Source organism: Oncorhynchus clarkii, chromosome 31 (genome assembly GCF_045791955.1).
Source record: "Oncorhynchus clarkii lewisi isolate Uvic-CL-2024 chromosome 31, UVic_Ocla_1.0, whole genome shotgun sequence".
Classification (NCBI taxonomy): Eukaryota; Metazoa; Chordata; class Actinopteri; order Salmoniformes; family Salmonidae; genus Oncorhynchus; species Oncorhynchus clarkii.
The window spans coordinates 7,205,204-7,232,099 of NC_092177.1; the positions used below are offsets into that span (position 1 = coordinate 7,205,204).

General features: G+C 44.2%; 1 protein-coding gene across 2 annotated transcripts in view; it reads left to right on the forward strand.

Annotated features, from left to right (window-relative positions):
- The window catches only part of LOC139390916 (midline 2), a 208,970-nt gene that overhangs the window by 36,097 nt on the left and 145,977 nt on the right, over nucleotides 1-26,896 (forward strand). For both annotated transcript variants that reach the window (XM_071138296.1, XM_071138295.1), the window contains exon 2: nucleotides 23,051-23,859. In XM_071138296.1, the coding sequence (XP_070994397.1) occupies nucleotides 23,107-23,859 (753 nt within the window). In that variant the 5' untranslated portion in view covers nucleotides 23,051-23,106. The remainder of the gene's footprint in view (nucleotides 1-23,050; nucleotides 23,860-26,896) is intronic.

Sequence of the window (26,896 nt, forward strand, 5' to 3'; positions counted from 1 at the left end):
TTGAGGTGAAGTCAGGTCTTGGTACATGTAAAGGTGTAGAGAGAGACTGTTGAGGTGAAGTCAGGTCTCTGTATATGTAAAGGTGTAGAGAGAGAGACTGTTGAGGTGAAGTCAGGTCTCGGTATATGTAAAGGTGTAGAGAGAGAGACTGTTGAGGTGAAGTCAGGTCTTGGTACATTTACAGGTGTAGAGAGAGAGACGGTTGAGGTGGTCAGGTCTTGGTACATGTAAAGGTTTAGAGAGAGAGACTGTTGAGGTGAAGTCAGGTCTTGGTACATGTAAAGGTGTAGAGAGAGACTGTTGAGGTGAAGTCAGGTCTTGGTACATATAAAGGTTTAGAGGGAGAGACTGTTGAGGTGAAGTCAGGTCTTGGTACATATAAAGGTTTAGAGAGAGAGACTGTTGAGGTGAAGTCAGGTCTTGGTACATATAAAGGTTTAGAGAGAGAGACAGTTGAGGTGAAGTCAGGTCTTGGTATATGTAAAGGTGTAGAGAGAGAGACTGTTGAGGTGAAGTCAGGTCTTGGTACATTTACAGGTGTAGAGAGAGAGACGGTTGAGGTGGTCAGGTCTTGGTACATGTAAAGGTTTAGAGAGAGAGACTGTTGAGGTGAAGTCAGGTCTTGGTACATGTAAAGGTGTAGAGAGAGAGACGGTTGAGGTGAAGTCAGGTCTTGGTATATGTAAAGGTTTAGAGAGAGAGACTGTTGAGGTGAAGGCAGGTCTTGGTATATGTAAAGGTTTAGAGAGAGAGACGGTTGAGGTGAAGTCAGGTCTTGGTACATGTAAAGGTGTAGAGAGAGAGACTGTTGAGGTGAAGTCAGGTCTTGGTACATGTAAAGGTGTAGAGAGAGAGACGGTTGAGGTGAAGTCAGGTCTTGGTACATGTAAAGGTGTAGATAGAGAGACTGTTGAGGTGAAGTCAGGTCTTGGTATATGTAAAGGTTTAGAGAGAGAGACGGTTGAGGTGAAGTCAGGTCTTGGTACATGTAAAGGTGTAGATAGAGAGACTGTTGAGGTGAAGTCAGGTCTTGGTACATATAAAGGTTTAGAGAGAGAGACGGTTGAGGTGAAGTCAGGTCTTGGTACATTTACAGGTGTAGAGAGAGAGACGGTTGAGGTGAAGTCAGGTCTTGGTACATGTAAAGGTGTAGATAGAGAGACTGTTGAGGTGAAGTCAGGTCTCGGTACATTTACAGGTGTAGAGAGAGAGACGGTTGAGGTGAAGTCAGGTCTTGGTACATGTAAAGGTGTAGATAGAGAGACTGTTGAGGTGAAGTCAGGTCTTGGTACATGTAAAGGTTAAGAGTTACAGACGGTTGCCGATCTTTTCTTTAGCTGCACCTGGATGTGGGGGCTGACAGCTGAGTGGGAGCTGATCTATAGATAGATCAACTCTGGATAACTGGATCCTCCTGCTGCGTGTGAGGTGGGATGTGGGAGTTGAGAGAGAAGAGAGAGAGGCCTTCTTTCTTTGTGAACTGAACTGGCCCTGTTTGTACCGTTCATCACTCCCAATGTCAAGCACTGAGTGACAGAAGAGGGAGAGCATCTATCTGGGTTCTCTCTAAAATAAGAAACTGACAGTACTGTGCTGTACTGGAGTAATATTGAATATGATACAGCCACATTACCACGTAGGATGGCAGGTATACCAGGCAGTGTCCCTCAGTTTCTAGATAATAATAGGACTGTATTAGAGACGGAAATGTAAATTCTTTGCCAGTTTTTTTTTTTTTTGGGGGGGGGGAACACAATAGAATATAAATATTAAGTTATGGCATTCAAAGTTTTCTATATCTCCAAGTTTAGAGATCGCTACAAGGCTTTGTCCCAAATGGCACCATATTCCCTACATAGTGACCTAGGGAATAGGGTTCAATTTGAGACGTAGCCGACTGTAGATTGTCTCCTTGACTGCCATACAGGCTGAACCGAGGCCATCGCTGACAACGTCCTCGGCACAGACAATCTAACGTACGTTTATGCATCGAGTGGTTTTTCATAGGGGCTGCACAGAATTAACATATTTATAGGAAATGGGGTATGAAGAAAAGCCATTAGTTCAGTTGTATGCACACATTTTCGTCAACACTGACGTTTTTTGGAGAGTAGAAATGGGAAATGGAAAACAAGATTCCAAAAATTAATTTGTGTCAATGCAAAGTAGTTTGTTTTACGGCAAGCCAAGCCAGAACAAAAGGATTTCATTTCCTCCAGTTTTATTCGTAGTGACAAACAATAACACCATTTCCAGGACACACACGTGTTATTGTTTGTCGTTGTGGATTTAGACTTCAGTCTCTGAGTGCCTCTCTATAATGCCGAGATCTGGAGGGATTGAATGTTTTCCCCCCACCAACAAATTGTGAAGGTAATCTTTTACTTCTTAGCCGAGATGGTCAGTAGAAGTTTGCTTTAAAAAAATATATTTTACTTCTTAGCCGAGATGGTCAGTAGAAGTTTGCTTTTTAAAAAATGTAAATGTGTCAAATCATCTCTGTGTTTAAGAGTGGACAACATGCAATCATAGTCGTTGATCAACTTCAATGGCAAAAGGAAATACTCAGTAAGACAAGTAGGCTTTGTGTACTGTACCGATGTTACTGGCTGGTGTTGGTGGGGCGGGGGTGGGTGGGTGGGAGAGGTGATGGACTGATGTAACTGGCCATCAGCATCATGGTAGTCTATGCCGAGTCCCCATCAACCAGATGTTCTGGTTTTCAGGGGAAATGGAAAGAGAGACTGTGGATGTTCTGGTTTTCAGGGGAAATGGAAAGAGAGACTGTGGATGTTCTGGTTTTCAGGGGAAATGGAAAGAGAGACTGTGGATGTTCTGGTTTTCAGGGGAAATGGAAAGAGAGACTGTGATGTTCTGGTTTTCAGGGGAAATGGAAAGAGAGACTGTGGATGTTCTGGTTTTCAGGGGAAATGGAAAGAGAGACTGTGGATGTTCTGGTTTTCAGGGGAAATGGAAAGAGAGACTGTGGATGTTCTGGTTTTCAGAGGAAATGGAAAGAGAGACTGTGATGTTCTTTTTGACGTTACCAAGGTGACGCTACATCATAACTCCTCAACTGGATTGGTTGAACAGTGCAGAAGAGAACCTCCCCCAACAGTTTTTAGGTTATCATCAGAGACACCCAGCCAATAAGGTTTTGTCATCAGAGACACCCAGCCAATAAGAGTGTCCTCATCAGAGACACCCAGCCAATAAGGTTGTCTTCATCAGAGACACCCAGCCAATAAGGTTTTATCATCAGAGACACCCAGCCTATAAGGTTGTCCTCATCAGAGACACCCAGCCAATAAGGTTGTCCTCATCAGAGACACCCAGCCTATAAGGTTGTCCTCATCAGAGACACCCAGCCAATAAGGTTGTCCTCATCAGAGACACCCAGCCAATAAGGTTGTCCTCATCAGAGACACCCAGCCAATAAGGTTGTCCTCATCAGAGACACCCATCCAATAAGGTTGTCCTCATCAGAGACACCCAGCCAATAAGGTTGTCCTCATCAGAGACACCCATCCAATAAGGTTGTCCTCATCAGAGACACCCAGCCAATAAGGTTGTCCTCATCAGAGACACCCAGCCAATAAGGTTGTCCTCATCAGAGACACCCATCCAATAAGGTTGTCCTCATCAGAGACACCCAGCCAATAAGGTTGTCCTCATCAGAGACACCCATCCAATAAGGTTGTCCTCATCAGAGACACCCAGCCAATAAGGTTGTCCTCATCAGAGACACCCAGCCAATAAGGTTGTCCTCATCAGAGACACATGATGAATAGGGTTGACGTCCTACCTGGTGAAATCAGGGTCACCCAACCAATAGGATTGTCAGCCATTTTGTGTAACATTGCGTCATATCAGCACAGTTAGATGCACTATGACCTGGATTCCAATGCAGGAGGTTTTGTGAAACTAGTCGGCCATCTTGGTTCTTCAGAGCAGAGCGGGTGACTGTAAAGAGTTAACCGCTGAGCCAGGCAGGAACCACTGCTCTGAGAACTGCACCCAAGTTGAAATTGAAACGCCTGGCTGCATAACTGACTGTGTCCCAAATGGCACCCTGTATAGTACAATACTTTTGACCTGAGCCCTATAGGCTCTGGCTGGAACAAAAGTAGTGCACTACATAGGGAATAGGTTGCTATTTGGGTTTCAGACACTGTGCCTGTTTACATTCTATGAATAGAAATGGCATGTTTGATTAAACCAACCGTCTAGAGAGTTTTGGCTAAAGAGAGAAGATGTGGAAAATGAACTGTGGCCAGAAACCCCATGTGTTTAAATATATCTATCTTTCTAGCCACTGTAAATATACACCATGTCACCCTATATTCTCCATTACTTTAGACCAAAGCCCTTGTCAAAAACAGTACACTGTATAGGGAAGAGGGTGCCACTTGGGATGTAGCCATGGGCTTTTCCTATAGAGGATAGGAACTATAGCAAAGCCAGCTGTAATGTGTTACCTGATCTCTGCTAACTAAAATATAAACACAACATGTAATGTGTTGGTCCCATGTTTCATGAGCTGAAATAAAAGATCCCAGAAATGTTCCATACTGCACAAAAAGCGTATTTCTCTCAAATGTTGTGCTCAAATTTGTTAATAATAATAATAATGATAATCCATCCACCTGACAGGTGTGGCATATGAAGAAGCTGATTATACAGCATGATCATTACACAGGTGCACCTTGTGCTGGGGACAATAAAAGGCCACTCTCCAGCAACTTCACACAGCCATTTTGGAGTGGGACAACATTCCACAGGCCACAATCAACAGCCTGAACAACACTATGTGAAGGAGATGTGTTGCGCTGCATGAGGCAAATGGTGATCACACCAGAAACGGACTGGTTTTCTGATCCACACCCCTACCTTTAAGGTGTCTGTGACCAGCAGATGCATATGTCTTCCCAGTCCTCTGACATCCATCAATTAGGGCATAATTAATTTCTTTAAATTGACTGATTTGCTTATGAACTTTACCTCTTTGTTTCATGTTGCGTTTATATTTCAGTTCTAGTACATTCTGGTTAAGTGCTTGTAATTTTGTTGGCTGATTTTTCCCTATGTACTGCCAGAGAGGAAGGTAATCAACTTGTCCGTGTGCATGTCAAGGCTCTACAGTGCATGGTGTTAACATCATTTTAATATGCCTGTGTTGAGTATATTTAACCCCAAAAACATTGAAATGACGAGCTTGCTAGATGAAGAGTAACTGGGTAGCCCACTCAAATCTCCTGGAATGTCCCGTTGGAATGTTCCTATTCGGTTAGCATTAAGTCTCCCTCACGATGATTAGCATCATAGATCATCACTGCGTTCCATTGTCCATACTAGCTCACTACTTAGCAGGCATATCCAATACGTAAGCTAGTGTGGGTGTTGGAACATAACACATGTTTAGGCTTAGCGCTGGTGTTACCCAACCAACAGGCAGATGCAGGACATTCTATGTGAAGCTATTCCTATATGAAATAATACTGTATTTTATTGATGTACTCCTATATGAAATAATACTGTATTTTATTGATGTACTCCTATATGAAATAACACTGTATTTTATTGATGTACTCCTATATGAAATAATACTGTATTTTATTGATGTACTCCTATATGAAATAATACTGTATTTTATTGATGTACTCCTATATGAAATAATACTGTATTTTATTGATGTACTCCTATATGAAATAATACTGTATTTTATTGATGTACTCCTATATGAAATAATACTGTATTTTATTGATGTACGATATATATGATATAATACTGTATTTTATTGATGTACTCCTATATGAAATAACACTGTATTTTATTGATGTACGATATATATGATATAATACTGTATTTTATTGATGTACTCCTATATGAAATAACACTGTATTGACTTTCTATACTCTGTGAAGCTGTGAAATAGAACTGCTTATTTGAAATCAGTTATGGTACGTTGCTCTTTGGAGAGTGGAGAATCAATTGTCGCATTTAAACCCTATTCTAACCTTATTGTAGCTGTTCTACCCAACACTAGAGGGCCAATTACAACATCTCTACTGGCCTCAAAAGGGGTATTTAATGAGTAATGTGTTTGCTGTTCCACATGAAGTAGCTAACAGAGCAGAGTGGAGAAATCCAGTCATTTGTAATTACTGTACATCACCTTTTTTGTTTCTCGTCTGATATTTGAGGAATGCTTCTCTGCATACAATACACGGGATGAGACCCGTAATAACAAGGGCACAACAATACACGGGGCGAGACCCGTAATAACAAGGGCACAACAATACACGGGATGAGACCCGTAATAACAAGTACACAACAATACACGGGACGAGACCCGTAATAACAAGGGCACAACAATACACGGGATGAGACCCGTAATAACAAGTACACAACAATACACGGGGCGAGACCCGTAATAACAAGGGCACAACAATACACGGGATGAGACCCGTAATAACAAGTACACAACAATACACGGGGCGAGACCCGTAATAACAAGGGCACAACAATACACGGGACGAGACCCGTAATAACAAGTACACAACAATACACGGGACGAGACCCGTAATAACAAGTACACAACAATACACGGGATGATAAGTACACAACAATACACGGGATGATCAGTACACAACAATACACGGGATGATAAGTACACAACAATACACGGGATGATAAGTACACAACAATACACGGGATGATAAGTACACAACAATACACGGGATGATAAGTACACAACAATACACGGGATGAGACCCGTAATAACAAGTACACAACAATACACGGGACGAGACCCGTAATAACAAGTACACAACAATACACGGGATGAGACCCGTAATAACAAGTACACAACAATACACGGGATGAGACCCGTAATAACAAGTACACAACAATACACGGGATGAGACCCGTAATAACAAGTACACAACAATACACGGGACGAGACCCGTAATAACAAGGGGACAACAATACACGGGATGAGACCCGTAATAACAAGTACACAACAATACACGGGATGAGCGCCGTATTTACGAGGGTACAATACACGCAGCACGAAAGCCAAAATAACAAAGCAGAGATACTCACAAAACCAACGGACATAGAACAATAACCCACAAGGACAATGGAGAACAGACAATATATACAATATATATATAGTATATATATACATATATATACTAACCAGGGGGAATTGGAACCAGGTGTGCGTAATGAGACAGTTCAGTGACGCCTAGAGGCCCGGTGACGTAGACCTCCGGAACTGGTGCACTGAATGAGCAGCAGTACCGGGGGAATCCGTGATGATACTATAATGCTCCCTATACCCATCATGAGGTTGCTACAACCTAGCCTATCAATTAAAGTTTACAGCACAGACCTGACTAAAGCACGGACCTGACTAAAGCACGGACCTGACTAAAGCCCAGACTTGACTAAAGCACAGACCTGACTAAAGCACGGAGGTGACAATGGCACAGACCTGACTAAAGCACGGACGTGACTATAGCACGGACCTGACTAAAGCACAGACCTGACTAAAGCACGGACTAGACTTAAGCACGGACGTGACTATAGCACGGACCTGACTAAAGCACAGACCTGACTAAAGCACGGAGGTGACAATAGCACAGACCTGACTAAAGCACAGACGTGACTAAAGCACGGACCTGACTAAAGCACGGACTAGACTAAAGCACGGACCTGTCTAAAGCACGGACCTGACTAAAGCACGGACTAGACTTAAGCACGGACTAGACTAAAGCACAGACCTGACTAAAGCACGGACTAGACTAAAGCACAGACCTGACTAAAGCACGGACTAGACTAAAGCACGGAGGTGACAGTAGCACAGACCTGACTAAAGCACGGACTAGACTAAAGCATGGACTAGACTAAAGCACAGACCTGACTAAAGCACGGACTAGACTAAAGCATGGACTAGACTAAAGCACGGACTAGACTAAAGCACGGACTAGACTAAAGCACGGACCTGACTAAAGCATGGAGGTGACTATAGCACAGACCTGACTAAAGCACAGACCTGACTAAAGCACAGACAGTGAACCCTCTGGATTTTGTTAAGCGTTACAGTCTGTAGAGAGGAGAAGCAACAGAACACACGTTTAGGAGAGTTCACGTTTAGGAGAGTTCATGTTTAGGAGAGTGCATGTTTAGGAGAGTGCACGTTAAGCATAGTGCACGTTTGGCAGTTTAGCAGACCCAAATTAAGCTGAGGTCTACTAGCTACTAGGAATGTCAATAATGGTTGATTTAGCCAGCTAACCATTTTTCAAATGGACTTCCCTGAATGTATAGTGTTTTAAGACCACGTAAAAATGTATTCCTTCAAGTGATTTAACCTCTGACATCTCTACTAGCTACCTGTTACCTGTCTGACTGTCACACAATTAGAGGTACAAATGTCCTAAATATGTTTCAAAGTGCTTTGTGTTATGACTTGTAGTCTCTCACCAGTAACTGTCTCACAATTGAACAATGTGATGGTAAATGGAACCTGACAGATAGTTCCGGAACCCCTTGAATAACTGTTGTCATGGTGCTAGCATACTGTGACACTCACAGCTTTAGACTGTACACCCCCTGTTGCCCTACTGTTCTTTAAAGCCACCTACACAGTTCCCGTTGACACTAACCCCTCATGGGATGAGACTGTGACAGAGAGAGACTCACTGGGTACCAAATGCCATGCTATTCCTTATATAGTGCACCATGGGCCCTTCTCTAAAGTAGTGCACTATGTAGGGGAATATGGTGCCATTTTGGGACACATTATGTAACAGACAAGACATCTCCCAGGGAGAGGAATAACATCATGTGGAGATCTGGTAGCAACACGGGAGCTGTGATGATTGTCACTCCAATAAATGCTCGTAGAAAAATACTCACGTGTCATTCATACTGCAGCTCGCTGGCACCAATACCGTAGCATCGTCATACCTACTGTAGGCTATGTGATGGCTAAGTGCATCGTTACTGTTGTTTCTGAGACGTATTCTGTCACATACTTTTTGACCATGTAGTGTATGTATGTGGACACCTGCTCGTCGAACGTCTCTGTCCAAAATCATGGGCATTAACATGGAGTTGGTCTCCCCACTTTCGCTGCTATAACAGCCTCCACTCTTCTGGGAAGGCTTTCCACTAGATGTTGGAACATTGCTGCTATAACAGCCTCCACTCTTCTGGGAAGGCTTTCCACTAGATGTTGGAACATTGCTGCTATAACAGCCTCCACTCTTCTGGGAAGGCTTTCCACTAGATGTTGGAACATTGCTGTTATAACAGCCTTCACTCTTCTGGGAAGGCTTTCCACTAGATGTTGGAACATTGCTGCTATAACTGCCTCCACATTTCTGGGAAGTCTTTCCACTAGATGTTGGAACATTGCTGCTATAACAGCCTCCACTCTTCTGGGAAGGCTTTCCACTAGATGTTGGAACATTGCTGCTATAACAGCCTCCACTCTTCTGGGAAGGCTTTCCACTAGATGTTGGAACATTGCTGCTATAACAGCCTCCACTCTTCTGGGAAGGCTTTCCACTAGATGTTGGAACATTGCTGCTATAACAGCCTCCACTCTTCTGGGAAGGCTTTCCACTAGATGTTGGAACATTGCTGCTATAACAGCCTCCACTCTTCTGGGAAGTCTTTCCACTAGATGTTGGAACATTGCTGCTATAACAGCCTCCACTCTTCTGGGAAGGCTTTCCACTAGATGTTGGAACATTGCTGCTATAACAGCCTCCACTCTTCTGGGAAGGCTTTCCACTAGATGTTGGAACATTGCTGCTATAACAGCCTCCACTCTTCTGGGAAGGCTTTCCACTAGATGTTGGAACATTGCTGCTATAACAGCCTCCACTCTTCTGGGAAGGCTTTCCACTAGATGTTGGAACATTGCTGCTATAACAGCCTCCACTCTTCTGGGAAGGCTTTCCACTAGGTGTTGGAACATTGCTGCTATAACAGCCTCCACTCTTCTGGGAAGACTTTCCTCTAGATGTTGGAACAGTGCTGCTATAACAGCCTCCACTCTTCTGGGAAGGCTTTCCACTAGATGTAGGAACATTGCTGCCAGGGGGTGGACTTGCTTCCATTCAGCCACAAGAGCATTAGTGAGGTCGGGTCACTGATGTTAGGCTGATTTGATCAGCTGTCTCTCGTGTGTTATCGGAATGTGTTACTGTAGAGGGAAGAGGCCCTCTTGAGGGTGCACCATCCCAAATGGCACCCGATTCAGAACCCTATTGGCCTCTAATCAAAAGTTGTGAACTAAATAGGGAATAGGGTACCATTTTGGGATGTAGACATAGTGTAGAAAGCCCACTTGGGAGTGCAGAACTTGTTATATCTGCACTCCCAAGGGGCGGCAGGTAGTCGTCTAGTGGTTAGAGCGTTGGACTAGTAACTGAAAGGTTGCAAGATCAAATCCCTCGAGCTGACAAGGTAAAAAATAATCTGTCGTTCTGCCTCTGAACAAGGCAGTTAACCCACTGTTCCCAGGCCGTCATTGTAAATAAGAATTTGTTCTTAAACTGACTTGCCTAGTTAAATAACGGTAAAAAATAAATATAGTCAACTAGGTATAATCTGAGTGAAGTATTTGGTCTATGTTGAGGAGACTCAACAGACTTGTTTGTATTGGTATCCTTCCTACATCTGGCTCCTGTTTCACTACAACACGTTCACTCCACCAATGATATGGCTTTCCCCACAAGTTGACCTGTGTATCTTAACATGGAAATAGGATTTCTTAAAACCTCTGAAACGTTGGGAAATTGTATGGTGTTTTTGCAACAGTAATGAAACTCATTCCTGGGAAGTGTGTATCCCCGGCTGTGTGTAATCATTTACAGGGGACTGTTATCCACATAATTTACAGGGGACTGTTATCTACATCATTTACAGGGACTGTTATCTACATCATTTACAGGGGACTGTTATCCACATCATTTACAGGGGACTGTTATCCACATCATTTACAGGGACTGTTATCTACATCATTTACAGGGACTGTTATCTACATCATTTACAGGGGACTGTTATCCACATCATTTACAGGGACTGTTATCTACATCATTTACAGGGACTGTTATCCACATCATTTACAGGGGACTGTAATCTACATCATTTACAGGGACTGTTATCTACATCATTTACAGGGACTGTTATCTACATCATTTACAGGGACTGTTATCTACATCATTTACAGGGGACTGTAATCTACATCATTTACAGGGACTGTTATCTACATCATTTACAGGGGACTGTAATCTACATCATTTACAGGGACTTTTATCCACATAATTTACAGGGACTGTTATCCACATCATTTACAGGGACTGTTATCCACATCATTTACAGGGGACTGTTATCCACATCATTTACAGGGGACTGTTATCCACATCATTTACAGGGACTGTTATCCACATCATTTACAGGGGACTGTTATCTACATCATTTACAGGGACTGTTATCTACATCATTTACAGGGGACTGTTATCTACATCATTTACAGGGACTTTTATCTACATCATTTACAGGGGACTGTTATCCACATCATTTACAGGGGACTTTTATCTACATCATTTACAAGGACTGTTATCCACATCATTTACAGGGACTGTTATCTACATCATTTACAGGGACTGTTATCTACATCATTTACAGGGACTGTTATCTACATCATTTACAGGGACTGTTATCTACATCATTTACAGGGACTGTTATCTACATCATTTACAGGGACTGTTATCCACATCATTTACAGGGGACTGTAATCTACATCATTTACAGGGACTGTTATCTACATCATTTACAGGGACTGTTATCTACATCATTTACAGGGACTGTTATCTACATCATTTACAGGGGACTGTAATCTACATCATTTACAGGGACTGTTATCTACATCATTTACAGGGGACTGTAATCTACATCATTTACAGGGACTTTTATCCACATAATTTACAGGGACTGTTATCCACATCATTTACAGGGACTGTTATCCACATCATTTACAGGGGACTGTTATCCACATCATTTACAGGGGACTGTTATCCACATCATTTACAGGGACTGTTATCCACATCATTTACAGGGGAATGTTATCTACATCATTTACAGGGACTGTTATCTACATCATTTACAGGGGACTGTTATCTACATCATTTACAGGGGACTGTTATCCACATCATTTACAGGGGACTGTTATCCACATCATTTACAGGGGACTGTTATCTACATCATTTACATGGGACTGTTATCCACATCATTTACAGGGGACTGTTATCCACATCATTTACAGGGACTTTTATCTACATCATTTACAGGGGACTGTTATCCACATCATTTACAGGGGACATTTATCTACATCATTTACAGGGGACTGTTATCTACATCATTTACAGGGGACTGTTATCTACATCATTTACAGGGGACTGTTATCCACATCATTTACAGGGGACATTTATCTACATCATTTACAGGGACTGTTATCTACATCATTTACAGGGGACTGTAATCTACATCATTTACAGGGACTGTTATCTACATCATTTACAGGGGACTGTTATCTACATCATTTACAGGGACTGTTATCTACATCATTTACAGGGGACTGTTATCCACATCATTTACAGGGGACTGTTATCCACATCATTTACAGGGGACTGTTATCCACATCATTTACAGGGACTGTTATCCACATCATTTACAGGGGACTGTTATCCACATCATTTACAGGGACTTTAATCTACATCATTTACAGGGGACTGTTATCCACATCATTTACAGGGGACATTTATCTACATAATTTACAGGGACTGTTATCTACATCATTTACAGGGGACTGTTATCTACATCATTTACAGGGGACTGTTATCCACATCATTTACAGGGGACATTTATCTACATCATTTACAGGGACTGTTATCTACATCATTTACAGGGGACTGTAATCTACATCATTTACAGGGACTGTTATCCACATCATTTACAGGGGACTGTTATCCACATCATTTACAGGGACTGTTATCTACATCATTTACAGGGACTGTTATCTACATCATTTACAGGGGACTGTTATCCACATCATTTACAGGGACTGTTATCTACATCATTTACAGGGACTGTTATCTACATCATTTACAGGGGACTGTTATCCACATCATTTACAGGGACTGTTATCTACATCATTTACAGGGACTGTTATCTACATCATTTACATGGACTTTTATCCACAGCTGCAGCCTCTTAGAATGGTTCTTTCGGTTCCCTTTTAGTTCTGGCTGGTTTCTACCCTGACCTTCTAACCTCTACAAGTTCCACCCATCGTTATTAAGTCAGGGGGTCATCCATCCCCCCCACCCCTGCGTCACTTTCAGGTGATTGTCAGCCCAGCATGCCCAGGCAGCTGAGCTGTCCATTCTCTCTCTCTCTCTCTATCTCTATCTCTCACTCACACACACACACACACACACACACACACACACACACACACACACACACACACACGCCAAGGGGAGTACACATGCACGCACACCCAGGCAGCTGAGCTGTCCATTCTCTCTCTCTCTCTCACTCACACACACACACACACACACACACACACACACACACACACCCAGGCAGCCTACCACTCAAACACATAGAATATAGTAATATATACCGGAGACTTAATTGACTAGTTACGTGGCTTTAGCATTAATGTCTTGTGGGCTTTTAAGGTATGTGTCCTGTGTCCACTCCTGGAAGGGAGTTTGCGTGACAGAAATACAGTATTATATTTGAAAGGGACCTCGCTGGATCTACGGTGTTTTATCTACGGTGTTTTATCTACGATGTTTTATCTATGGTGTTTTATGTTACTATATTCCATTTAAAGGAACTGTATAGTAGTATGCTACCATATGTAAGTCTGCTACCATATGTAAGTCTGCTACCACGTAAAAAAAAAGTATATAAGATACCCTTTGTGTTCATGTGAATGTGGGGAAAAAAACCTCAAGGTAGCGGCCTATACGGCGAGTCACCTAACAGTAAAATGTCCCCAATTGTTTAAACAAGGCTAATTGTCATTGTTCCAGAGATGCCATATTCTGCTGTGTCGCGGGCTTTGTCGGGGCTCGGCTAGAGCCCGGTGAACTCAGTCCCCTGGGCATGTTCCTTCCCTGGGATTAAATACACAAACAACACAAAGACAGAGACTGTGTTTCAAATGGCATCCTGTTCCCTATCAGTGGAGGCTGCTGTGTGCTTAAAGCATCAGACAAGCTCAATGCATGTATCAGTGAAGGCTGCTGTGTGCTTAAAGCATCAGACAAGCTCAATGCATGTATCAGTGAAGGCTGCTGAGGGGAGGACGGCTCATAATAACGTCTGGAACGAAGCGAATGGAATGTCATGAAACACATGGAAACCATGTGTATGATGTATTTCATACCATTCCACTGATTCCGCTCCAGTCATTACCATGAGCCCCGTCCTCCCTAATTAAGGTGCCACCAACCTCCTATGTTCCCTGTGTAGTGTACTACTGTTGACCAGGGCCCGTAGAGAATATGTTGCCATTTGGGAAGCAGACAGAGACTCAGATAAATGCAAACACAAAATAAACATCAATCAGAACTGCTGGTTGTCATGCCTACAATAGACTCCTATACTGAGAGTCAATCAGAACTGCTGGTTGTCATGCCTACAATAGACTCCTATACTGAGAGTCAATCAGAACTGCTGGTTGTCATGTCTACAATAGACTCCTATACTGGGAGTCAATCAGAGCTGCTGGTTGTCATGCCTACAATAGACTCCTATACTGGGAGTCAATCAGAACCCTTGGTTGTCATGCCTACAATAGACTCTTATACTAAGAGTCAATCAGAACTGATGGTTGTCATGCCTGCAATAGACTCCTATACTGGGAGTCAAACAGAACCCCTGTTGTCATGTCTACAATAGACTCCTATACTGGGAGTCAATCAGAACCCTTGGTTGTCATGCCTACAATATACGCCTATACTGGGAGTCAATCAGAACTGCTGGTTGTCATGCCTACAATAGACTCTTATACTGGGGGTCAATCAGAGCTGCTGGTTGTCATGCCTACAATAGACTCCTATACTGGGAGTCAATCAGAACCCTTGGTTGTCATGCCTACAATAGACTCTTATTCTGAGAGTCAATCAGAACTACTGGTTGTCATGTCTACAATAGACTCCTATTCTGAGAGTCAATCAGAACTGCTGGTTGTCATGCCTACAAATAGACTCCTATCCTGGGAGTCAATCGGAACTGCTGGTTGTCATGTCTACAATAGACTCCTATACTGGGAGTCAATCAGTACTGCTGGTTCTCATGCCTACAATAGACTCCTATTCTGAGAGTCAATCAGAACTGCTGGTTGTCATGTCTACAATAGACTCCTATACTGAGAGTCAATCAGAACTGCTGGTTGTCATGTCTACAATAGACTCCTATACTGAGAGTCAATCAGAACTGCTGGTTGTCATGTCTACAATAGACTATTATACTGGGAGTCAATCAGAACCCCTGTTGTCAAGCCTACAATAGACTCCTATACTAGGAGTCAATCAGAACTCCTGTTGTCATGCCTACAATAGACTCCTAGCTGTAGGACAGTGAACCAGTAGTTTAACTGGGAGGTTATATCCTCATTGAGCTGTAGGACAGTGAACCAGTAGTTTAACTGGGAGGTTATATCCTCATTGAGCTGTAGGACACTGAACCATTAGTTTAACTGGGAGGTTATATCCTCATTGAGCTGTAGGACAGTGAACCAGTAGTTTAACTGGGAGGTTATATCCTCATTGAGCTGTAGGACAGTGAACCAGTAGTTTAACTGGGAGGATATATCCTCATTGAGCTGTAGGACAGTGAACCAGTAGTTTAACTGGGAGGTTATATCCTCATTGAGCTGTAGGACAGTGAACCAGTAGTTTAACTGGGAGGTTATATCCTCATTGAGCTGTAGGACAGTGAACCAGTAGTTTAACTGGGAGGTTATATCCTCATTGAGCTGTAGGACAGTGAACCAGTAGTTTAACTGGGAGGTTATATCCTCATTGAGCTGTAGGACAGTAGGACAGTGAACCAGTAGTTTAACTGGGAGGTTATATACTCATTGAGCTGTAGGACAGTGAACCAGTAGTTTAATTGGGATGTTATATCCTCATTGAGCTGTAGGACAGTGAACCAGTAGTTTAACTGGGAGGTTATATCCTCATTGAGCTGTAGGACAGTAGGACAGTGAACCAGTAGTTTAACTGGGAGGTTATATCCTCATTGAGCTGTAGGACAGTAGGACAGTGAACCAGTAGTTTAACTGGGAGGTTATATACTCATTGAGCTGTAGGACAGTGAACCAGTAGTTTAATTGGGAGGTTATATCCTCATTGAGCTGTAGGACAGTGAACCAGTAGTTTAACTGGGAGGTTATATCCTCATTGAGCTGTAGGACAGTAGGACAGTGAACCAGTAGTTTAACTGGGAGGTTATATCCTCATTGAGCTGTAGGACAGTAGGACAGTGAACCAGTAGTTTAACTGGGAGGTTATAACCTCATTGAGCTGTAGGACAGTAGGACAGTGAACCAGTAGTTTAACTGGGAGGTTATAACCTCATTGAGCTGTAGGACAGTGAACCAGTAGTTTAATTGGGAGGTTATATCCTCATTGAGCTGTAGGACAGTGAACCAGTAGTTTAACTGGGAGGTTATATCCTCATTGAGCTGTAGGACAGTGAACCAATAGGGCAGATAGCAGAATTGAGATTTGAGTCAAAATGTTTAGTTTGTTGTATAAAGCGTAACATGTGTTTAATGCTGTGCAGCTGTATAGTTCTATAAGTGGCTTAGGGAAACAGCAGCCAACTAATATATGCCACTCTGGGCACGTCCCAAATGCACCCTATTCCCTATATAGAGCACTTATTTGGATCTGAGTCCTATAGACCCCGGTCAAAGGTAGTGCACTATGTAGGGAATAGGGTGCCATTTGAGATGCAAACCCGTTAATGTGATGTTGTTGTTGAGGTGAAGTGTCCAATAAGGTTTCAGAACAGCATCTGCTTGCTGTAGAGTCCAGAACCCCTGAGAACAGACTCAGCCACTCAGCTGTACAGAGAGCCGTCTCTATTTCACCTCGCCTCGTGTTGATTACTGCACTGACTTTATAACGTTTATAGTCCAGACAGGCATTTTCAGCTGAATCAGATGAAGTGAAAATGAATATTACAGATAACTAATTTAGCTTGTTTGAAACGGTGGATATGTGCTACTACGAATGACCAAAGCTTCTATGGGCTCTAGTCCAAAATAGTGCACTATATAGGGTATAAGGCTGATTTGGGACGGAGACTAAATCTGTTTTTATTTCTGTGTTTTCCCAAACTGGCTGGTGTCCTCGTCTTCTTAGCTTTATTCTCCCAAGTGACACAGCGGAGAAAATGGATAATGAGGCTGTCTATTCAGTGTTAATGCTTACACATATGTCTCTTCATTTGTAAGCTATGTGGCATACGTACACACATTTCTCGCTCTGTTAATAAGCAATACAAAGATAATTCCAATCAAATGAAATATGTCTGCCAAATGAGTCACTGTCCACGTCTGGTCATTGTGGGAGGCCCCTCTCCTCACCAGTCAAATAGAGAAACAACCCTCAGTGCAATATGTCTGCCAAATGAGTCACTGTCCACGTCTGGTCATTGTGGGAGGCCCCACTCCTCACCAGTCAAATAGAGAAACAACCCTCAGTGCAATATGTCTGCCAAATGAGTCACTGTCCACGTCTGGTCATTGTGGGAGGCCCCACTCCTCACCCGTCACATAGAGAAACAACCCTCAGTGGAAGAGATCTAGCATCATTCTAGTTTAGCATTGATAAAGGGTTAGATCACCCAAATTAGCAAATTACAGAATGTTTTCCTTTCCCTATAAGCAGTTTATGGACATGTTCAAATCGGCTATAAGTGACTTTGTTGAGCTTTTACAGTCAATTTGAGATACTTTCGGATGGTTTGGACATGATGCGTGAAAAATGCTAATATCGCGACCATGAGTTGAATAGGATTTGTTCCACAAAATGCCAAAATGTTAGTATTTGGATACGCTGTCAGGGAAATAAAACCCAAGCGTGGATCGTGGTCGTACCTTGTCCATAGACAGCTTACAGGGTAAGGAAACCAATGTGTCATTTTGGGTGAACTATTGTCCCCATATCTTACAATTAGTATATCAATCTGTCCGTCTACAGTAGGTAGGCTATGTCTTTCTATCTGATATCTTACCAGTCACCTGGAGCAGCAGCCAAGGGGTCACAGAGGTCAACCTATCCTTCCTCCCCCTTCCTCGTCTCTGGCTCCGGGATGCTGATCTTCTATCCGACTGTCTGACGCAGATAGAACAGGCCTTTTGTTAGCATGGTGGACCAGCCAGCCTCGTCTACCTCGTAACATATCCCACCTAGGGATGTGTCTCTAAATGACACACCTATTCCATATATATAGTGCAAAAACGACCCATAGAGCTCTGGTCAAAAGTAGTGCACTATATAGGGAACAGGGTGCCGTTTGAGACTCGGGTCTAGTTGCTCCCTGTGACGTCTCCCAACTAACATAAAACCAAACCTACCTGCAGCGTATTATCTGCATGATTGGCTACGGGTCTGAGATATTGTTTATTTTTTTCCGGTGATTAATTTGTAGTGGAACGGTAGTTAGCCTTCACAAGCATATATCTGGAGCTTAAATCATCTTTGAAACTGGTTCAATGTCAGAAGGGAAGTGACATTAACCTGGTCCCAGGTCTGTTTGTGCTCTCTTGCCAACTCCAATGGTGACGGTACGAAACAGATCCGAGACCAGTCTATGTTGACATGTCTGTGGGGTTTGGGTTGGAGAAGGACGTCTTCAAGCCTCTGTCCTCTCTTGTGACCGTTTTGTTTGTTGTATGTGCTGTTTTCATTTGAGGAGCTTCCATTAGTGGACAAAGTTGTCAGTTGCCATCAAATATACAACTGAACATTGGGTACACCTGTGAAACAAGAGGATGCTTCCATTGTGGTCCTCAATTGAATAGGGTTAGTAGGTGAAGGCATGTTTCACCTCTGATGAGGAAGGCCTAGGTCCTTGTGGTCCTCGATGGGTTAATAGGGTTAGTAGGTGAAGGCATGTTTCACCTCTGATGAGGAAGGCCTAGGTCCTTGTGGTCCTCAATGGGTTAATAGGGTTAGTATGTGAAGGCATGTTTCACCTCTGATGAGGAAGGCCTAGGTCCTTGTGGTCCTCAATGGGTTAATAGGGTTAGTATGTGAAGGCATGTTTCACCTCTGATGAGGAAGGCCTAGGTCCTTGCAAGGGGGGGGGGGGGGAGAGGGTGGGGAGAGAGGATAAGAGATGGGGAGGGGGAGAGAGAGAGGATAAGAGAGGGGGAGGGGGAGAGAGAGAGGATAAGAGAGGGGGGAGGGGTAGAGAGAGAGGATAAGAGAGGGGGGAGGGGGAGAGAGAGATGATAAGAGAGGGGGGAGGGGGAGAGAGGGGAGAGAGAGAGAGGAGGAGAGAGGGGGGGAGAGAGGGTGGGGAGAGAGGATAAGAAAGGGGGGGGGGGGAGAGAAAGAGGAGGAGAGAGGGGGGTAGGGGGAGAGAGAGAGGAGGAGGGAGAGAGGGTCGGAGGGAGTAGATGAGGAGTGTGGAACCGTCTGCCTGCCAGGGTTAGAGGAGGGGAAGGGACGGGGGGAGAGAGAGAGGGTCGCCAGGGTTAGAGGAGGGGAAGGGAAGCGGGGAGAGAGAGGGTCTCCAGGGTTAGAGGAGGGGAAGGGAAGGGGGGGGAGAGAGAGGGTCGCCAGGGTTAGAGGAGGGGAAGGGAAGGGGGGAGAGAGAGGGTCGCCAGGGTTAGAGGAGGGGAAGGGAAGGGGGAAGAGAGGGAGAGAGGACCCTGGCAAGCTGAGTTGATTTGTGCCTTTCATGTTCAGGACCCAGTGAAATCCATGAATTCAGAAACATTATTATCTGTCCAGCCAACAGACTGTTAAATGTAGGCCTCTCTGGAGGCAAGGCAGAGACAGGAAGGAGTGGTTAAAAATACATGGATAGGAAAATACTTTGAGTGTTTTGGGAGTCGGAGCAGCCCTCTGTCTCTGTCTCTCTGTCTCTCTCTGTCCCTCTGTCTCTCTCTCTGTCTCTCTCTGTCTCTCTGTGTGTCTCTGTGTGTCTCTGTCTCTCTCTCTCTATCTCTTCTCTCTGTCTCTCTCTCTCTAACTCTCTCTGTCTCTCTTTCTCTCTCTCTCTATCTCTCTCTGTGTGTCTATGTCTCTCTATCTCTTCTCTCTGTCTCTCTCTGTCTCTCTCTGTCCCTGTCTCTCTCTGTCTCTCTCTCTCTCTCTGTCTCTCTGTGTGTCTCTGTGTGTCTCTGTCTCCCTCACTCTATCTCTTCTCTCTCTCTCTCTCTCTATCTATCTCTCTAACTCTCTCTGTCTCTCTTTCTCTCTCTCTCTCTCTATCTCTTCTCTCTGTGTGTCTCTGTCTCTCTCTATCTCTTCGTTCTGTGTCTCTCTCTATCTCTTCTCTCTGTGTGTCTCTGTCTCTCTCTATCTCTTCTCTCTGTGTGTCTCTCTCTATCTCTTCTCTCTGTGTGTCTCTCTCTATCTCTTCTCTCTGTGTGTCTCTCTCTATCTCTTCTCTCTGTGTGTCTCTGTCTATCTCTTCTCTCTGTGTGTCTCTGTCTATCTCTTCTCTCTGTGTGTCTCTCTCTATCTCTTCTCTCTGTGTGTCTCTCTCTATCTCTTCTCTCTGTGTGTCTCTCTCTATCTCTTCTCTCTGTGTGTCTCTCTCTATCTCTTCTCTCTGTGTGTCTCTCTCTATCTCTTCTCTCTGTGTGTCTCTGTCTCTCTCTATCTCTTCTCTCTGTGTGTCTCTGTCTCTCTCTCTCTCTCCCTCTCTCTCTCTCTCTAACTCTCTCTGTCTCTCTCTCTGTGTGTCTCTGTGTGTCTCTGTCTGTCTCTCTCTCTCTCATGCATTATATGTCATGTAATTTGACAGCACCAGGCAGTTGTGAGTGTGGATGGGCTGCTAGACTCACTGAGGCTGGAGGCTCTGGAGAGATGCCAGGCAGGGCAGGGCAGCCACCACTGTGTCCGGTCTTCAGCTGGAGACATTACACTGATCAGATTAGCCTGCATCTCTGTCTGGATATGTCCCAAATCACATCCTATTCCCTGTAGAGTGCACTAATATGAGCCCTGGTCAAAAGTAGTGCACTATATAGGGAACAGGGTGCATGCTTTCTGTGTATACAGACCTTCCTCATCTCTACCCAGCTAGTCTCATTATGCAGTCTGCCAGCCCCATCTCTATCCATCTAGTCTCATTATTCAGTCTGCCAGCCCCATCTCTACCCATCTAGTCTCATATTTCAGTCTGCCAGCCCATCTCTACCCATCTAGTCTCATTATGCAGTCTGCCAGCCCCATCTCTACCCATCTAGTCTCATTATGCAGTCTGCCAGCCCCATCTCTACCCATCTAGTCTCATTATGCAGCCTGCCAGCCCCATCTCTACCCATCTAGTCTCATTATGCAGTCTGCCAGCCCCATCTCTACTCAGCTAGTCTCATTATGCAGCCTGCCAGCCCCATCTCTACCCATCTAGTCTCATTATTCAGTCTGCCAGCCCATCTCTACCCATCTAGTCTCATTATTCAGTCTGCCAGCCCCATCTCTACCCATCTAGTCTCATTATTCAGTCTGCCAGCCCATCTCTACCCATCTAGTCTCATTATTCAGTCTGCCAGCCCATCTCTACCCATCTAGTCTCATTATGCAGTCTGCCAGCCCCATCTCTACCCATCTAGTCTCATTATGCAGTCTGCCAGCCCCATCTCTACCCATCTAGTCTCATTATTCAGTCTGCCAGCCCCATCTCTACCCATCTAGTCTCATTATTCAGTCTGCCAGCCCCATCTCTACCCATCTAGTCTCATTATTCAGTCTGCCAACCCATCTCTACCCATCTAGTCTCATTATTCAGTCTGCCAGCCCCATCTCTACCCATCTAGTCTCATTATGCAGTCTGCCAGCCCCATCTCTACCCAGCTAGTCTCATTATGCAGTCTGCCAGCCCCATCTCTACCCATCTAGTCTCATTATTCAGTCTGCCAGCCCCATCTCTACCCATCTAGTCTCATTATTCAGTATGCCAGCCCCATCTCTACCCATCTAGTCTCATTATTCAGTCTGCCAGCCCCATCTCTACCCATCTAGTCTCATTATTCAGTCTGCCAACCCATCTCTACCCATCTAGTCTCATTATTCAGTCTGCCAGCCCCATCTCTACCCATCTAGTCTCATTATGCAGTCTGCCAGCCCCATCTCTACCCAGCTAGTCTCATTATGCAGTCTGCCAGCCCCATCTCTACCCATCTAGTCTCATTATTCAGTCTGCCAGCCCCATCTCTACCCATCTAGTCTCATTATTCAGTCTGCCAGCCCATCTCTACCCATCTAGTCTCATTATGCAGTCTGCCAGCCCCATCTCTACCCATCTAGTCTCATTATGCAGCCTGCCAGCCCCATCTCTACCCATCTAGTCTCATTATTCAGTCTGCCAGCCTCATCTCTACCCATCTAGTCTCATTATGCAGTCTGCCAGCCCCATCTCTACCCATCTAGTCTCATTCTTCAGTCTGCCAGCCCCATCTCTACCCATCTAGTCTCATTATGCAGTCTGCCAGCCCCATCTCTACCCATCTAGTCTCATTATGCAGTCTGCCAGCCCGATCTCTACCCATCTAGTCTCATTATGCAGTCTGCCAGCCCATCTCTATCCATCTAGTCTCATTATGCAGTCTGCCAGCCCATCTCTACCCATCTAGTCTCATTTTGCACTTTGCCAGCCCATCTCTACACAGCTAGTTTCATATTTCAGTCTACCAGTGAGGCATAGAGTTTTAGAGTCCTATGTACTCATAGTCAACTCTGTCTCTCATCTCCTCTTTCAGGTGATTGACCAGCTTCGGTGGGATTTGATGTCGCCTCTAGATTGGTTCTGCTGAAGATGGAAACACTGGAGTCTGAGCTCACCTGCCCAATCTGCCTGGAGCTGTTTGAAGATCCCCTGCTCTTACCCTGCGCCCACAGCCTGTGTTTCAACTGCGCCCACCGCATCCTAGTATCCCACTGCTCGTCCAACAAACCTCTAGAGTCCATCTCCGCCTTCCAGTGCCCCACCTGCCGTTACGTCATCACGCTGAACCACCGCGGCCTGGAGGGCCTGAAGCGCAATGTGACCCTGCAGAACATCATCCACCGTTTCCAGAAGGCCTCTGTCAGCGGCCCTAACTCCCCCAGTGAGAGCCGTCGTGCCCCAGGTCTCTCCGGAGGCCACAGGCCCTATAGCAGCAGCGGAGGAGGAAGCTCTGGCAGCCACAGCGCCCGCTCCAGCCCGGCCCAGCCCTCCTCTCATCAGCACACCGCCACCATGTCTCTGGAGCACCGTATCAGCTGCCAGTTCTGTGAGCAGGACCCGCCTCGCGAGGCAGTCAAGACGTGCGTGACCTGCGAGGTGTCGTACTGTGACAGGTGTCTACGTGCCACGCACCCCAATAAGAAGCCGTTTACTTGTCACCGGTTGGTGGAGCCGGTGCATGACGCCCACTTGAGAGGCCTCACCTGTCTGGAGCATGAGAATGAGAAGGTTAATATGTACTGCATCGTGGATGACCAGCTGATATGTGCCCTGTGTAAGCTGGTGGGACGACACAGAGAACATCAAGTCTCCTCTTTCAGCGAACGCTTCGACAAACTCAAGGTGAGCCCCCCAACCCTCTCCCCCTGCTCTCTCTAACACACAGATCACACACTAACTGTACACCTCAACAGACTGTGTTTGAAGGGTTTCATTCCGAAATGCAATATATACATTTTCAGAAATGTTGGTGAATTGACATAAATTAAAAACACATTTTGTGAAAGTGATAAAGGTATTATTGTTTTCATCTTGCCATGACATGGGCTAATGAAAATAAAACAACATGATTTTGTTTTGAAATATTGCAAGATAATTTTTTACTTCAGAGGCAAATAATCATGTTTTGTGGCAAAACGCTATATTTCCACCCCAAACAACAGAAACAGTTACATATAACAAAGTATCAATACCTAAAACTATATTGTGCAAATATAACATCTCTGATTCATTGTATTCAGAGGGTGGACAGTGTATGAGATACATTTTAAGCAACTTTTGGAACATTTCTTTTATTTGTTTTATTTTTTGTACAGGCCTTTTCATAAGGATAAATCAAGGGAAACTTTTTGAGTTTGATTATATACACTTTAGGGAAGGCTTTATGGAAGTCTTTAGGGAAGGCTTTAGGGAAGGCTTTAGGGAAGTCTTTAGGGAAGTCTTTAGGGAAGTCTTTATGGAAGGCTTTAGGGAAGGCTTTATGGAAGTCTTTAGGGAAGGCTTTATGGAAGTCTTTATTGGAAGGCTTTAGGGAAGGCTTTATGGAAGTCTTTAGGGAAGGCTTTATGGAAGTCTTTAGGGAAGTCTTTATGGAAGTCTTTAGGGAAGGCTTTATGGAAGTCTTTAGGGAAGGCTTTATGGAAGTCTTTATGGAAGTCTTTAGGGAAGGCTTTATGGAAGTCTTTAGGGAAGGCTTTAGGGAAGGCTTTATGGAAGTCTTTAGGGAAGGCTTTAGGGAAGGCTTTAGGGAAGGCTTTATGGAAGTCTTTAGGGAAGTCTTTAGGGAAGGCTTTAGGGAAGTCTTTAGGGAAGGCTTTAGGGAAGGCTTAATGGAAGTCTTTAGGGAAGGCTTTAGGGAAGGCTTTATGGAAGTCTTTAGGGAAGGCTTTATGGAAGGCTTTAGGGAAGACTTTAGGGAAGGCTTTAGGGAAGGCTTTATGGAAGTCTTAAGGAAAGACTTTATGGAAGTCTTTAGGGAAGGCTTTAGGGAAGGCTTTAGGGAAGTCTTTATGGAAGTCTTTAGGGAAGGCTTTATGGAAGGCTTTAGGGAAGGCTTTATGGAAGTCTTTAGGGAAGTCTTTATGGAAGTCTTTAGGGAAGTCTTTATGGAAGTCTTTAGGGAAGGCTTTATGGAAGTCTTTAGGGAAGGCTTTATGGAAGTCTTTAGGGAAGTCTTTAGGGAAGACTTTATGGAAGTCTTTAGGGAAGGCTTTAGGGAAGTCTTTATGGAAGTCTTTAGGGAACACATTTTTGGGAAGTCTTTAGGGAAGGCTTTAGGGAAGGCTTTATGGAAGTCTTTAGGGAAGGCTTTAGGGAAGTCTTTATGGAAGGCTTTAGGGAAGGCTTTATGGAAGTCTTTAGGGAAGGCTTTAGGGAAGGCTTTAGGGAAGGCTTTATGGAAGTCTTTAGGGAAGGCTTTATGGAAGTCTTTAGGGAAGGCTTTATGGAAGTCTTTAGGGAAGTCTTTATGGAAGTCTTTAGGGAAGGCTTTATGGAAGTCTTTAGGGAAGGTCTTTATGGAAGTCTTTAGGGAAGGCTTTAGAAGTCTTTATGGAAGTCTTTAGGGAAGGCTTTATGGAAGTCTTTAGGGAAGGCTTTAGGAAAGGCTTTATGGAAGTCTTTAGGGAAGGCTTTAGGGAAGGCTTTATGGAAGGCTTTAGGGAAGGCTTTATGGAAGTCTTTAGGGAAGGCTTTATGGAAGTCTTTATTGGAAGGCTTTAGGGAAGGCTTTATGGAAGTCTTTAGGGAAGGCTTTATGGAAGTCTTTAGGGAAGTCTTTATGGAAGTCTTTAGGGAAGGCTTTATGGAAGTCTTTAGGGAAGGCTTTATGGAAGTCTTTATGGAAGTCTTTAGGGAAGGCTTTATGGAAGTCTTTAGGGAAGGCTTTAGGGAAGGCTTTATGGAAGTCTTTAGGGAAGGCTTTAGGGAAGGCTTTAGGGAAGGCTTTATGGAAGTCTTTAGGGAAGTCTTTAGGGAAGGCTTTAGGGAAGTCTTTAGGGAAGGCTTTAGGGAAGGCTTAATGGAAGTCTTTAGGGAAGGCTTTAGGGAAGGCTTTATGGAAGTCTTTAGGGAAGGCTTTATGGAAGGCTTTAGGGAAGGCTTTAGGGAAGGCTTTAGGGAAGGCTTTATGGAAGTCTTAAGGGAAGACTTTAGGGAAGGCTTAATGGAAGTCTTTAGGGAAGGCTTTAGGGAAGGCTTTAGGGAAGGCTTTATGGAAGTCTTTAGGGAAGGCTTTAGGGAAGGCTTTAGGGAAGGCTTTATGGAAGTCTTTAGGGAAGGCTTTATGGAAGTCTTTAGGGAAGGCTTTATGGAAGTCTTTAGGGAAGTCTTTATGGAAGTCTTTAGGGAAGGCTTTATGGAAGTCTTTAGGGAAGGCTTTATGGAAGTCTTTATGGAAGTCTTTAGGGAAGGCTTTATGGAAGTCTTTAGGGAAGGCTTTAGGAAAGGCTTTATGGAAGTCTTTAGGGAAGGCTTTAGGGAAGGCTTTAGGGAAGGCTTTATGGAAGGCTTTAGGGAAGGCTTTATGGAAGTCTTTAGGGAAGGCTTTATGGAAGTCTTTATTGGAAGGCTTTAGGGAAGGCTTTATGGAAGTCTTTAGGGAAGGCTTTATGGAAGTCTTTAGGGAAGTCTTTATGGAAGTCTTTAGGGAAGTCTTTATGGAAGTCTTTAGGGAAGGCTTTATGGAAGTCTTTATGGAAGTCTTTAGGGAAGGCTTTATGGAAGTCTTTAGGGAAGGCTTTAGGGAAGGCTTTATGGAAGTCTTTAGGGAAGGCTTTAGGGAAGGCTTTAGGGAAGGCTTTATGGAAGTCTTTAGGGAAGTCTTTAGGGAAGGCTTTAGGGAAGTCTTTAGGGAAGGCTTTAGGGAAGGCTTAATGGAAGT